This window comes from Lotus japonicus, chromosome 3 (assembly GCF_012489685.1).
Source record: "Lotus japonicus ecotype B-129 chromosome 3, LjGifu_v1.2".
Classification (NCBI taxonomy): Eukaryota; Viridiplantae; Streptophyta; class Magnoliopsida; order Fabales; family Fabaceae; genus Lotus; species Lotus japonicus.
The window spans coordinates 7,438,893-7,453,689 of NC_080043.1; the positions used below are offsets into that span (position 1 = coordinate 7,438,893).

The 14,797-nt window shown below is 36.0% G+C and overlaps 2 protein-coding genes across 5 annotated transcripts; one reads left to right on the forward strand and one right to left on the reverse strand.

Moving 5' to 3' along the window:
* Positions 1-1,503: 1,503 nt before the first annotated feature.
* On the reverse strand, positions 1,504-5,882 carry LOC130748667 (uncharacterized). Its single transcript, XM_057601906.1, has 5 exons — positions 5,390-5,882; positions 4,665-5,084; positions 3,113-3,205; positions 2,430-2,569; positions 1,504-2,049 (listed from the first exon to the last, which is right to left on the reverse strand). Exons 1-5 carry the CDS (start codon positions 5,783-5,785, stop codon positions 1,608-1,610), a joined length of 1,491 nt encoding a protein of 496 aa, XP_057457889.1. The 5' UTR covers positions 5,786-5,882; the 3' UTR covers positions 1,504-1,607.
* A 2,319-nt stretch (positions 5,883-8,201) lies between these two features.
* LOC130748656 (uncharacterized) lies at positions 8,202-14,160 on the forward strand. 4 transcript variants are annotated; one of them, XM_057601891.1, is made up of 9 exons: positions 8,202-8,319; positions 9,799-9,908; positions 10,851-10,919; positions 11,083-11,198; positions 11,290-11,344; positions 11,893-12,013; positions 12,288-12,335; positions 12,529-12,623; positions 13,744-14,160. In XM_057601891.1, the coding sequence occupies exons 1-9, from the start codon at positions 8,247-8,249 to the stop codon at positions 13,843-13,845; spliced, it is 789 nt and encodes a 262-aa protein (XP_057457874.1). In that variant the 5' UTR covers positions 8,202-8,246; the 3' UTR covers positions 13,846-14,160. The 4 variants fall into 4 exon arrangements, with proteins under 4 accessions (XP_057457874.1, XP_057457876.1, XP_057457873.1 ...); XM_057601893.1 differs by lacking the exon at positions 8,202-8,319 and adding an exon at positions 8,405-8,598 and having other exon boundaries at positions 13,748-13,887; XM_057601890.1 differs by lacking the exon at positions 8,202-8,319 and adding an exon at positions 8,409-8,598.
* The last annotated feature ends 637 nt before the right edge of the window (positions 14,161-14,797 follow it).

Here is a 14,797-nt window from a genome sequence, read left to right on the forward strand (position 1 = left end):
GTGTCATTTTCTTTTTCAGTAGTTTTTTTCTCAAGGTTCTTATATATATATATATATAGAGAGAGAGAGGGTGTATATTAGATGAGAGAGAAGTTCTTTTGTTGAGTGTTTGTGGGATGGGTTACGACGAGCTAAGTTTGTCTTTCACCTGATCCAAAATATTGATTGGATCAGTTTTTAAACTTGAGTTCGTCCTAGACCTGACGATCGGGTCACAGAAAGATGGTAGGTTGATATACATTTCTACCATAATATTTCATCATAGTAGAAATGACCATTTTTATACAGCCTCTAACTTGAAAAACACCATATCATATTCTTAATTTCAATTTTTCAACCCTTTCGCGCATCTTCCTTTGTCTTGGTTCCCCTTCTTCTGCGCGTGAGACAATGTCCAAGAATCCCTTTCTAGTTGCCACTCACCTGCATATATCTTTATCTCTTTTCTTCCTTCCGCCATTGATGCTGCTTCCTCCCCCATTTCACACATGGCAGATCATGGAAAGAGATCAAATTAGGACGAGGGTTTCACACACACAGTCTAGCCCTGGGATCATCTTTTAAAAAGTAAAAGTGTTGGGAAAACACAAAGCTAATACATAAGATGAGTGAAAATTATAAAATATATTTAGAAGAGGAAAAAAAAACTCACAAGTCATAAATAAAAGCTTTTATTCCATTGAAACACCGAATACAAGAGTTGAAACCAAGAAGACAGCTGTAAACTAAGGGTTAGACTTCATATATCACTCGGATTCCGACTGCCTTTCTTAATCACACATAGGCCTATTTATAGATCTTAAAAAACTATAGTTCGCTTAAATCAACCGAAGTTAGCTTTAAAGTAACTATAATTATCTAACTAGAGTTACTTTAACCATAGTTAAAGCAACCATGATTATCTTACAATTATGAACCGACACGACTAACACATACTTTTGACTAAAAACACATAATTGATCAAATACAAATAATTTTTCTTGTATTGGTTCTTGGTATTTTCTTAATTCTTTGAAAATTTTGCTCCTAAGCTTAATCAAACATTGCTTTAATAATTTTCAAGTGGTGTGAAGTCTGTTGTGTTTGCTTTAATAATTTTCAAGTGGTGTCAAGTCTGTAGTGTTTGCTTTAATAATTTTCAAGTGGTGTCAAGTCTGTAGTGTTTGACTTTAATGTATGGGTTACTGTGTTTGAATATGTACCACTCAATTCGAATCTAATCCTTATCCGATAATTAACTCTAGTTGATAACTTAGTAGTATTAACGTGAGGACTTGACGTGGCTTCTTCTTTGATGTTTTTTTTATTGTAATAATCAAAGCCTTTGTTCCATTCAAAAAAAAAACATCAAAGCCTTTGTAGTCTTGATTCAAACTCATCTTGTGATGCAGCAGAAGATAATTCTGCCATGATCTTAGATTTCTCTTCGAAAAATAGAGATTCTTTGTCTCAACAAAAAATGACCAAAATGATTGGTAGAAAAAATGTACATTCAACCCAATCTTGAACACAGTTGTACTTGATTTATTACGTATAACATTGAAATGTTCTCTGTAGTATTTCTCATGCTAAACAATTTACAAACTGGTAACCCTCAGAAACAGAATTTACAAATTGGGTGGATTAGACCATCTTCTCTTGACCTCACATTTCGATCTTACCTCTTTAAGTTTTCCATCCAACCCATAGTCTCTCTCCATCACAAGGTTGATTCCTTCATCAGAGTACCAACCAACTCCAATACAAAGAACACCATCCTTATTGACATCAACATAGCAGGTTATGCCCCCGGGAAGCCATAGCATGGTCACGTCCTGCATGTCAAGCCTCTCCTCTTCGCCGAAGTAGTTGGTACTCTCGGGAAAGCTTCTCTTCTTCAGATTTTCTGTACAGAGGTACACGTATGGGGCGTCGTTGCCTTCTTCTACCTTTGTGTCCTCACTATACACTGGTGTAGCGCTGACCTCGAAAACTTTCCAAGACCCTGTCAGCTCGGATGGCTTGGTTCGTTTTCTTTGAGAAAATGGCTCTAAATCAAACTCCATGTCACTGTTTCAAATGCACCAGGCATTAGTTATTTTATTGAACACAATGAGGAATGACAATAGGAACAAAAACAAAAGCCTTTTGCTACTAGGTGAGGTCGGCTACATAGATCAAATGAAGTCATATTGTCCTATCATAAATGAATGACACGAAGACAAAGGAGAAAATCACAGTGCAGAATTTGATGAAGCATGATGGTAGAAACTATAAGAACATGCATGTTCAAGAGATTCATGTCATATCGCATTTAATATCATTTTAACCATATTTAAGTCAATTTATTTAGGGCTAAGCACACATTTCCCTGCTGCATGATATTGATTTTTACTGAATGCAGATAAGTGCTTCATAGTTGCAAACTTCAGTACCAAATAATCCAGTACCTCTGGTCACTGACATTAGCAGGACTATCCCATGTTTCTTCATATGCAGCAACTCTCATTATCTGTATGTCTGAACCACCATTAATGAATTCTATGGTATGGACGACACGGATCCTTTTATGGCAGCCTTTGACTAAGCACTGGAAAAAATAATTTATAAAAAAAATATATATAACTCTTACTGATGAAATGTTAATTGAAAATATATCTCCTCTTTTATTAATAAAAGGCATGCTAGATAAGGAATTCATATTTTAAGAGCTTGGTTTTAGTACCAAGTACCAACATAGACCACATATTATATAACAGAATTTTATGGTTTAAACAGGAGAAATGTCATGCACTGACCATTCATACCAAGAACTAGCAAACTTTATATATAATCAGATTAGTCAATTCAGATTTCATTTTTTTCCATTCTTAGAATTTGGGAGACTTAATTCTACCCTAAAAAGCTAGCTTAGAGGTGAGGGTTGGATCTACCCTTTATAAACACTTATCTGGCATATCCCTAGTCAATGTGGGTCTTCTCAACAGCCATAAAAGTAAATATTATAAGCCAACTATCTCAAAAGCTTTACTCCCACCAATAGCTAAAAATAACAAATGCATGACGGCGGTAATAATAACTGGCATTAGGAAGGATCTGTATACGATATTTTGTGCAAGCATGCCAGACTTACTTGTTCAAACTTGAAAGTTGGTGTGATATAGTAATTTGAATCATCATATTCACCCACTGGAATATTTACAGGACCTCTAGAATAAGAACCGTCCTGCAATATCAATCATAATTATCAGTGAAGTACAAAGGGCAGAACAGGAACAAACTACCAGTAGCCTAAGCTAGTCACTTGTGTGCTAAACATCATTAGACATTGCATGTCATATGATAACTTTCACTAAAATTTAGGGATATTCTTTCAATACTGCATGAGTCCAGCAAGATTAAAAGTTCAACAATATACAGTGAATCTCTCAAAATACCTTGTTAGTGACCAAACCAACTATTGGTCATTTGATACCTCTGAACTAAAACAAACTTCTATTTTCCTGACAGGGAGGTCCAACTTTAAGTTTGACAAGCAACAAGTTGAAGTGTCCTCATCTGTCAATTGGCTCATTTCACTATTTTCCATGTGCGGGAGTTTTCGACTCAGAGTAAATTGGTCCTATCCTTCTTTCATATGTTCTTTTTACATGTAATTATTTCAATAGTTAGAGTGAGACAGAAAAAGCAGCAGTCAAACCATTTGGAAAAAATGGATTTGAATGACCTGTCATTTAACATGATTCATGATTGGACATTATAGCATTGTTTGATCTGTATAACCAACCTTTCCTAACAGGAAACGCCTATAGTTGTTGTTTTTGCTGTTATTACATGTTAATTTTCCTGTCCTTATTCCTAGAGGAGAAGAGTTTTTTATTGAGTTGTTGATTTACAATTTATGGTTCCAAGAGCTGAAGATTTTTACTTAGGGTTCACAGTTATTTTGTACATTTTAGCAAGATAAGAGCTCATAGTACATACACCAGCTTAAGAGGAATTGTATGATAAAGATGTAAAAATAGGTGCCAGCATCTGTAAGAATGCACTTATCTGTAGGTATATTCAGAAGAAAGGGAATGGTAGCTGATCGCTGATAGCGGAGAAATAGGAGGGCAGGGCCCCTAGTTTTGAGGGAAAGGGGTAAAAGGTGTGCGTTAAGTATGGTATGGGTTCACATTGTAACAATCTGCGCCGTATTCAGAATTGAGTGAAGACACCTCAAAGTATCTGCATTGCCTCTTTTCAGATTTTGTTTGTTACAATCAAGATGCCCACACTATTCCCCCTCCCTCATATTTATAGCCTTTAACCGCTTATTCCCTAACCCACTCCCTTTAAGTAACTAACTATTCTACTAAAAAAAGGGGCAAACCTCGTGTTATAAAGCTCCCGCTATGCATGAGGTCGGGGAGGGGACGAACCCACTTTGTGGATCTAATGTAAGCAGTCTTACCTTGCATTTTAGCAAGAGGCTGATTGCATGGCTCGAACCTGTGATTGCTAAGTCACATGGTAGCAACTTTACTGTTCCGCTGAGGCTCGCCCTCTTAACTAACTAACTATTCAACTAACACATAAAAATATCAGCTCGATTGTTACAAAACATCCTCACCTTCGGAGATCTATTCCTATCACACTCACCTTCCATAAACAAATGTATACTAGAATGAAAAGAATCTTACTTCGAAGTAAACAAGGCCCGGTTCACATCTCATGACATCTTCTTCCATCACATCACTTCTTTCAAAGTCAAAGGATCCAAATGTAGGCAAAACATTATTTTCATTAGCAAATGTAAGAGCATTAAGATCATTGGTTCCATCTTTAGCTGTTTTGCTGCCTTCAATATGTTGTGTTTCACCATAAGGATTCAAAGTCACCCAATTAACCGTTCTCTGGATTTGCGATGTTCGATCACCTGAAAGTGATGGCACTTCCTCTATACGGGTAAGAGTATAGCAGTCATACAGGTTTTCATTCTTTCTACCGATTTCCATTGGCTCCATTTCAGCTGTAATGGGAGAAAAGACAGCACCTACACCTTTCCAAATTCCACTGAGACTGCTGGCAAATGTGTTCCATGCTGGTTTAATCACAGGTTCCTGAAAGTGTCCACTTTGTCAATACACTATTCATTGCTTTTTGAACTAGTATTCATCTCCACAGTTTAGTGCAGATTTCAATCAATAACATACACATATAAAACAAGTAGAAAAATAAAAACAAAAAATTCCAAGGACAGAGTTGATTTCTACCAAATATAATTTCAGAAAGTGATTTCATTTTCACCTATAGAACTACTCAACCCCAATTACCCACATAAATTCTCTTCCCTAGAAAAAGAAAAAGATACCATCTTTGCATCAATATTGCAAATTTAAAGAGACCCAATTGAGAAAAATGTCACCTGAGTCTGAAGAACAGTCTCAACCTCCACCAACATAGCTCCAGTGACAGTGACCCTACCACCCTTACCCCTCTTGGTCTTCACCATCCTCCTCCCTCTCTGCTTCTTCCCTCTCCCCTTATCCTTCTGTGCAGCCATCTTTGCAAGCTCGTTGTCGAAGCTCCACACATTCTCCTTGTTGCCCTTCACTCTCACACCCTGTTTAGGACCTCTCTTGTTGTTGTGGTTGGGTTTCTGGGCTTGGGCTATGACCCTTGTGAAACATGGTTTGGGGAAGGTGGAAGAGAAGGGAAGAGAGGTGAAGGGGTTGTGGGTAGAAGAGAGTGTGCGGTGGAAGCTAAGGTGGTGATGGTGTGTGGTGAAGGTCTTGGTCGGGTAGAGTGGTGAGGATTGCATGTTGGGACTGAGCTTGGAATTTGGATGAAACACAAAACCAGTTTGAATTTGGGAGTTGATTTTAACACTCCACGAACCCCAAACACCACCACCACTTCAAAGTTACTTTTTTTTTATAAGCACTTCAAAGTTACTGATTTCCAGTGGGGAATTGATTTTGGTGTCATCCTTCAATGTTCATGTTAATCTTTTTGTTTCTTTTTTAATTAACACATGAGAGGATCTAAATTCTGTTTTTCCGCACATTAGAGGTTCGGAATGTAATTTGCACACCGCAAATTTTTATGTATCACAAGTTTGTTTGCGGAATACTTATCAAGCTTATAAGAACGAAATGTATTTGTATTTTCATATTTACAAGTGCAAGATGTATTCATGTCTCACACTTAGAAAGTACGGAAAGCATTTTCAAACTTGTAAAAATATTTTCACACTTACAAGTCTGGAATTTATTCGTGTTTCCATATTTATAAGTGCATAATGTATTCATGTCTCGACACTTACAAAGTGCGGAATGCTTTAATGTTTTAACACTTATAAAGTACGGAATTATCTTTTGAAAAAATAAGAATACTTACAAAGGGCATAAAGTAAGGATATCTTCAAGGTTATAGACTATTGTTAGGCTTTCTAAGCACACAACTGCGGACCTTAGTGATTATGATTCTACTGATGGCATTTATTTTGCTGATAATGAAGAGGAGAGGGGTTTAGGGATTATTGATGGTTTCAATTTCACTGTAGTAAAGGAGGTCTGACATGTTTTGAATGAACAAATATATAACATGAGGAGAAGTGAACATAGTGAATATGGAAGTGTTAGGGCTAATGGTGAGGAAGAAGGATGATGAGTTGGAAAGCAATTTATGTGACAATGAGGGTGATGAAAAACCAAAATACCTTAGATTTAATGTTGAAGATAGGGGTGTACAAGGGACGGGTTGGGACGGGTTTTGGTTAACCCTAACCCGGCCCTAAATGTTGATCGGGTCAATTCATAGACCCTAACCCGTCCCTAGACCCGAAACAACCCGACATTATGCGGGTTCAATTTATGACGGGTCTTTATAGGACGAGACCGGGTTGGCCCGAGGGACAATAAGTTTAAGACTATTTGATACTAATTTTAAAATTTAAAGATAATAACATACTAAAAGAGTTATAAGTTGGAACTATTTTTTAGAAGAAATAACTTGAAAGGATTCAATTCTTTCATAATCTATTGCACTTGAGATGTTTACATTTTGTTTAATCATTTATTCACTTGTCTCACATATGCATAATACACACACATGATTTTCTCTTGTTAGAGCATGAAAGTGTCCATAGTTTGACCAACGTTTATTTAATTCATAAGGTATATGTTAAACATTTTAATCTCATCTAGATGGTAAGATAAATTTGAGCACCATGTATCACATTTTAATCATTATAACAAATTAAAATTTTATAAAATATATATGTGGGACGGGCCGGGTGACTCGAGCGTCAACCCGAACCCGACCCTACCCGAAGTCGGGTAACTCAAAGATCAACCCGAACCCGGTCTCTTTTAATGATCGGGCCGGGTTCAACCCGGCCCTAAAGGCTTGGGCCGGGACGGGTTGGCGGGTAGGGTCGGGTCTTGTACACCCCTAGTTGAAGACACCAAATACCTCAAATGGGAGGCAGATAAATTATAAGAAAAATGGTGCAATACGGTGTAGAGTTATCTGCAAAAGATAGTGTGATATTATGCAGTATGGTTGGAGGGAATAAATATGGAATATTACCCTCTCTTAAATTGTTGGTGAGGTAATATTAAACTTGATATGGGGTTAGTTACTGATTGCAGTTGCTAGAGACCCTGATCAGTATTTTTCTCTTGTATTTGCAGAGGTTGAGACAAACATAGTTTACTAGGATAACAATGCAGTTGAGTTCTACGCTAAAAATAAGAAGAAGAAAAAACTCTTATTGCCTCTTATACATGCAAATAGAGTTTGTTAATTGTTATGTGTTTGCCTCTCATGCTATTTGGTTAAGAAATTTGCTAAGTGGACTATGTATTGTTGATTCCATTGTTGAGTCACTAAAGGTTTATTGTGAGTAACAATCCAGTTGTATTCTACACTAAAACTATTTGGGCAAATTGCATATAGCTCCTTCGGAATGTGTCATTGTCACTGACATCCCATATATTATTTAACAAGACACTAATAAACGTAATCTTTTTTATTTTTATGAAAAACAAATTAATTCATAAATCAGATAACGTGCGTAATTAGACCAATTTTTTATTCAAGTAGTCCATTTTGTTTATTTTAGCCCGAGTATATATAAATCTGATTGATGTGAGTTAAAATTTGAAACTCTCAAGCCCATTATAGGTAGAAATTTGAGTTATAAATAGTATTACTAGATTCCCTCTATAATCACAAATTAGAAACACAATTCAAATTCAACAACTTGGTGATTGAAAATGATGAAAGGTAGGGTGAGGTACAAAGGTCCATGGTTACTTAGCTGCAAGGATTGCAAAATCATGTCTTCAAGTAAGTAAAACTCCACCATATTATTATATAATATCATTCATGAGTTTTTACCTCTTTGCATATATATACAAACAGACACAACAAGCTCTCTCTCTCTCTCTCTCTCTCTCTCTCTCTCACTGCAACATCTCGCTCCTTCGTTTTCTCCCCAATTCTCCTCCCTCTTCCATTTTCCATTTTCCGGGAAAATTAGGGATTCCATGGATGATAGAGGTGGCTCATTCGTCGCTGTTCGGAGAGTTCCTCATGGAGAAACTTGCCATTCCAATTCCAATTCTGGTAACAAAAATGGAGTATTTAATAAAATAAAATAAAATAAAATAAAATAAAATAAAAAAGCATTTTGAATTTTCTACCTACTTTTTCTCTTCCTTTATGCACACAACACATATGATATCATATCTTATTGGATCGACATCGTAAGCAGAAAATTTTCTGATTGCGTAATGTTTGCTGAAATTCACACTTGTATTTGTGAGTCATTTAATTCATTTATATTATAAAAAAACTTTTTTTTTGGCAGACAAAAATTCAATTCACTATGCAAGCTTTTCTCTCTGTATTTCTATTTGTGTCTGTCATGTCACCCATGGTGGAGGATTTCACTGTCACCTTCAATTAAGCATTTAAGGTGCTTCTATTAGTAGTGCTTGATTCATGAAGGGGGGTTTTGTCCTTGTAGATCTAGCTTTCATCAAATTGAAATTCACCTCTAATTGTTGTTCAAGCTTAGATGGGTTATCAGTAGGCAGTAGCTCTTCTGTTGAAGTGCATTCAGTGTTGTTAATTGCAGATCGCGGGAAATAGTGGGAAAAATAGTGGAAAGCCAAAAATCCGCTATTTCCAGCCCTCATAGTGGATAATAGCGGCAAATAGTGGCGAGCCCTAAGAGTGCTACGCTATGGTACCGCTATGATGATTATATCATTATTTTCTCACTTTTATGAATTCCAGTTACCTTTATCAAGATTTGATTAGAATAAGTTGTAAATATGCAAACTGTTAAGAAAAATAATATATTGCTCCCACTTTCTGTTGCATATAATTAATATTCTTCTTTCATTTTTCAGCATTTATTGCCATGCACTTCCTTCGCATTACTATATGCATAATGACCATTCCAGTATTCCCTGCCCTGCAGTTGTATTTAGTTTCTATGCTATGGCTTCTTTCCGCTGTACCAACTTTGGCAAGAAAATAAAATTCATGCAATCAATATTTTCCTTGGCGATACATGTTTGAAAGGAAAAGAAAAAAGTGATAAACTATGTCTTTATTGTGCCATTGTGATTCATATAAGCTAATAATGGTTCTAATTTTATGGGAGAGAGTGAAGTGAGCAAAAAGATCATGTACTGAGAAAGTGAGAATAAATAAATACTGATTGAAACATAGCTTGTTTGTCCATCAACTTAGAATTACATTTGTAGCATAAAAGTTGCTAGAAACTTCATTGATGGATAATTTGTTTCTTTACAGCTGAGGCTGTGGCAGGATCAGCAGCATGGCTTGGTAAAGGTCTGTCTTGTGTCTGTGTACAGCGAAGAGATAGCGATGCTTCTAGCTCTTTCGATTTAACTCTAGCCCAGGTAATATTGTAATTACTGAAGCAGCACTTAGTTTTTGTTTTAAGTTTTTTTTAGCCCTACGGATTTACCAGTGCAATCTTCCTGGCTATGCGGATTACTGGTGCAATCTATTTAGCCTCAAATAGTCAAATTTTGTTGCAGTTGGCCATTTCTAAACACTGGTACTCTTCCAGGGCTTGATAAAATAAATCTGACACATTCCCTGCAGTACTATGATAGTAATCCCTTCCTGTTCTTCACTATATTTGTTCGCATCTTAATGTCAATCAAAAGTATGTCAGTCAGGTTAACCCACAGACACCGTCTTCTCTTCTACACTTGCCTGCAATCTTGCCTCAATTCATTCCTCTAACTCTTCAAAACAGATCCATGCAACCTGTCTCAGGAGTCATGATTAAACAACACTAACACCGGGCTCCAAATTCCCTCCTTTTGATCTGGACCAATGGCAGAACATGAATTCTGATAAGATTCTAGGGGGAAGTTTCATTGATTACACTGTTAAGTAGCAGATTCCAGAGCCAAGGCTTCTACAGATTATATTTCTCCTCTAAAGACTCACAAAATACTCTAAACATAACTTCTCCTACCCTATACTGTAATTTAGATAGAAACATAACTAACTTCCCTTCTGACTATAAATTCTGTTACTTAACTCTCTTTCACACAGTAAATGCCCTAAATAGCAATTCTATTGGCCTTGTTACTTCTGTGGAATAAACCATCCGAATGGTCGGTTTTCCCAGCACATGGTCCTCCCCTATCCAAACTAAGTCAGGGATTTTGTCCTAACAGCTAATCAATTGTTGTTTAATTATGTTTTGGGGTGCCAAGAAACTTGAGCTCCATATCAAATTCTGGAGCACCTTTTACTTATGTTTTTATATTAATCTTTATAATTATGCAACAACATATTTCCTTATTGAAATTTCCAATCCTCAGGAGGAAAGCTTGCAGAGGCTACAGAAACGTATAGATGTTCCATATGATAGTTCTATAGTTCAGCACCAGGTATCGTTTTTATTAATATTTTTCAAGAACACATTAGCAATAAGGCAACAATTGTGATGTATAAATCAAAGACTTCATCAACCTATGTACTCAGCTGTATGTCCTGACCAGGGCTTATCACTGTATGTGTAGTCTTCCATGTGACTGTAATTTACATATTTAGGATGCACTTAGGGCTTTATGGAATGCTGCATTTCCTGAAGAAGAACTCCATGGCTTGATATCTGAGCAGTGGAAGGAAATGGGCTGGCAAGGCAAGGATCCGTCAACCGATTTCAGGTAGATATTGTCCTCCTGGTTTTCACTGCCAAATCTTTTGTTCATTCTTACTAATTGCTGCTAATGATTTCCATTTGGATATATTTGGCAGGGGTGGTGGTTTTATATCATTGGAGAACTTTCTGTTCTTTTCTAGGAATTTCCCGGTATGATTTGTTCATTGGTTAGTTTACTCCTATCTGACATAGTTTAAAAGGGAAAGCTTTATACTATTTATGGCAGCTCGTGACTGGAGAAAGCAATAGGCAATTATATTAGTTTTCTTCCCAAATAAGGGGCCATTTAGTTTCTAATGTTAAAAAGACTTCTATAGGTGGAGATGGGGATGGATCCTCTTATGTGAGATTTTAACTGGACACCTCATATTTAATTTTAAAATTGAGGGATCATTATTTTAGATAAACTGTAAATAGAGATTTAAGAAATGAAGTATTGTCAATAACTTAGCAAGAAGACAATTTCAAAGGTTCTAATCGAAACATATATTTTGAGCCTCCTAGTCCTTTTAAGCTTTACATACTTTGCTGTTGTAACTAATCCTGTTTAGGTTCCTTTTCTACCTTCTTCTTAGTGCGGTCCCTATTTAGCCTGTCTGTTTGTGGTTTGTCTTTATTAATCAAGGACTGAGTTGATTTCTGATCAAACTTAAATCTAATAAGCTGTTGGCAATTATTAATTTATATTTTTTTTGTAGAAATCCTTCCAGGATCTTTTATGGAAGCAAGAAGGAGATCGATCAGTGTGGGAATACCCGTTTGCTGTAGCTGGTGTTAACATCACATTCATGCTGATACAGATGCTTGATCTAGAATCAGGTTTGTTACTTATCTTGTTATTTTAGCTTTTTAATTCTCAGTATTTATCATGTCTAAAATGAAGAATTGGTTTGCTGTCTATATGTATGGGAAGTTTTGTTTCTGAATATTTTCAATTTCATAGACTAACCCAAGGTGAAACTACTTTAAGTTGCCCTTTCATTTTAATATGTTGAGCTGATACTTTTGAATAAATCAGTATATAAAAGTTCACCCTCAATGGGTACCTGGATCAGCAACAGTTATCTAATTATAATGTGATTTTCCGTTACAGTAAAGCCACACACACTGGTAGGAGCAACTTTCGTAAAACTTCTTGCAGGTACCTCAAAGTCCTTAGCTTTATATATTTTTTTCCCTTTTCTTTTCTTAAATTTGCTAGGGGATCCGGGAGAGATGGTAATTAGCCATAATGAAAACTTCATTTATATTATAGCTTTAGTTGCAAGTTGCAATCTTCATATTATTTTCCTTAGCTATCTGCTTTAATTAACTTATTCATGTTTGTCTGACAGAAAATGAATCAGCTTTTGATCTGCTCTATTGCATAGCTTTCAAGCTGATGGATCATCAATGGCTTTCTATGCGTGCCTCATACATGGATTTTAATGTACGTAGTCTTTAATCTCAGCTTTCTGTAGGAATAGGAGAAGGTTAATCATAAGCAAATTTAACTAAGGTGTTCTAGTTTGTTAAAATGGAACTGCAGAAAGAGAAAGAGGCAAGAATATTGAAGTAGAGAAACATGCATCCTTTGATATGAAGAGGTTTAAAAAATTTTAAGTGAAGAGGAAAGTGCTTTGCATGGGCACTTTTATTTGGTAACTGAATGTCCTTTTTTAACATAAAAATGATCAAGGAGGAATAAGATGAAAAAATATTTTTTGTTCCTATATGACACTCATCTCCAATTTACTCCCTAGATGAAAAAATTCAGTATAGTTCCCCCCCTATGTACCATTAATTCATATTTGGTGCCGCTTGTTGATATAATATCCTATGTTCAACTGATGACAGTGATGTTTAAGGACTAAATTGAAAATGTTGTCATGGTAGGGATGAGAAATATTAATTTTTTTGTCACCATGATTTAGAATTACTTTTATTTTGGTCCATGCATATCACATTGATTTCCTTTGTTTGAGTAGAGTCTGATTTGAAAACTTTTTCATTTTGAAACCAAATTAAAAATTAGTATTATGCATAGGGATCAAAAATATTTTGGCTTAAATATGTTTTTTGTCCCAGTAAAACATGTAATTATTATTTTTAGTCCTTGCAAAAAAATTGATTGGCTTCTACTTCCTACAAAAGACTAAAGTCATGTGAATTTAGTCCTCCATGAGGAACTAAAAAGACATGATTCCCCTTTATTTTGTCACAATCAAGGTATCCTATAATCGGTAGCCGTGAGACTAATCCATCATCCCACCATAAGTGCATTAAGCAGTAGGGGCTGGCCAAGAGTGACTTTCCTATTTTATAAGGACTCAAAACCAATAAAATTTTGACAGGGCTAAAATTAAATGTCTTATTTTACGGGGATAAAACTTTTCTGAGCCAAACATTTTAAATTTTTTGGGGGAAATGATCTGTCATTGTTTAAGAGATTGTCTTTGAAGGGATCTTGATCATGTTTCTTAGCAGCTAACCTTTACTAGCTTTAGATTACTAATAATGATTGTCTTTGCTAATTGCTAAAATGCCCGTTACTTCATATGCTCTGGCAGACAGTGATGAAATCTACACGACGTCAGCTGGAGAAAGAGCTACTCCTTGAAGACATAACACAGCTTGAAGATCTACCCTCATACAAACTACTTTCACGATAGATAGATAGTTATGGTTCCCAAGAACCTGTTTTTAGATAAAAGGATTTTGCATATGAAGTCACGCTCCTATTCTTCTTTCCACTCCTGTCAAGTTCATCATTTCATAACATGTCGACAAAACAGAACTTACTCAAACATGTAAGACTGATGTGGAGCTTAAAGCCTTAAAATGATACCACACAAGGTTTGAGATGCAGAAGTTTAGCATTTAGTCTAGTTTGAGGATGATATTGTGTTGCAGACATGCTACCAGGAGTATGAAATGTAAATTTGGTTGGTGCTAGATTTCAATGAATTGTTTACCACTTTTGCCCATATATTTCCTTGCGGTTCATTATAACTCATTGCTCACTCATTTCTTTACACTCAATATAAGATGGTAATTTGGCATAATGGCCTCAATTAGGTGTATAGTGTCTATTCGGCTATGTTGGGCCTAATTTGATCATTAGCCTTTACTTTGTATTATGCATATGATGACTTGACGATGAAACAATATTGTCATAACTTCACAGTTTAACTGAAAACAGGCCAAATCGGGTCTGCTTGGCTTAGTGGGTTCTTTTAGGCCTATTGGTAATGAACTAGTCATGGCATGTGTGTCAAGCATAAGTTGTGGCTAGGTAGAGATGAAAACTAGTATTAAAGTCATAACCGATGTTTTTAGGCACATAGGGTTACGTTCCACACCTTATATGTGACACCTATCATAAGGTGGTTATTTGGCCTAAAGACCTAAATTTGGTATATATTGGTATATTGGTATGTGTTGGGCTTGGATTATTGTACCTCACCAGCCATATGACGACTAGATAGATAGACAATAGTCAATATTGGGTGATAAGGTTTTAGGGCTATGGGTGAAGTAGATGATGAATTGGAAATAGGGTGTGATGGTGATTTTTGTGTTCTGGGTTTCTATATCAGGACGAGTGTTCATCATCTACTCATG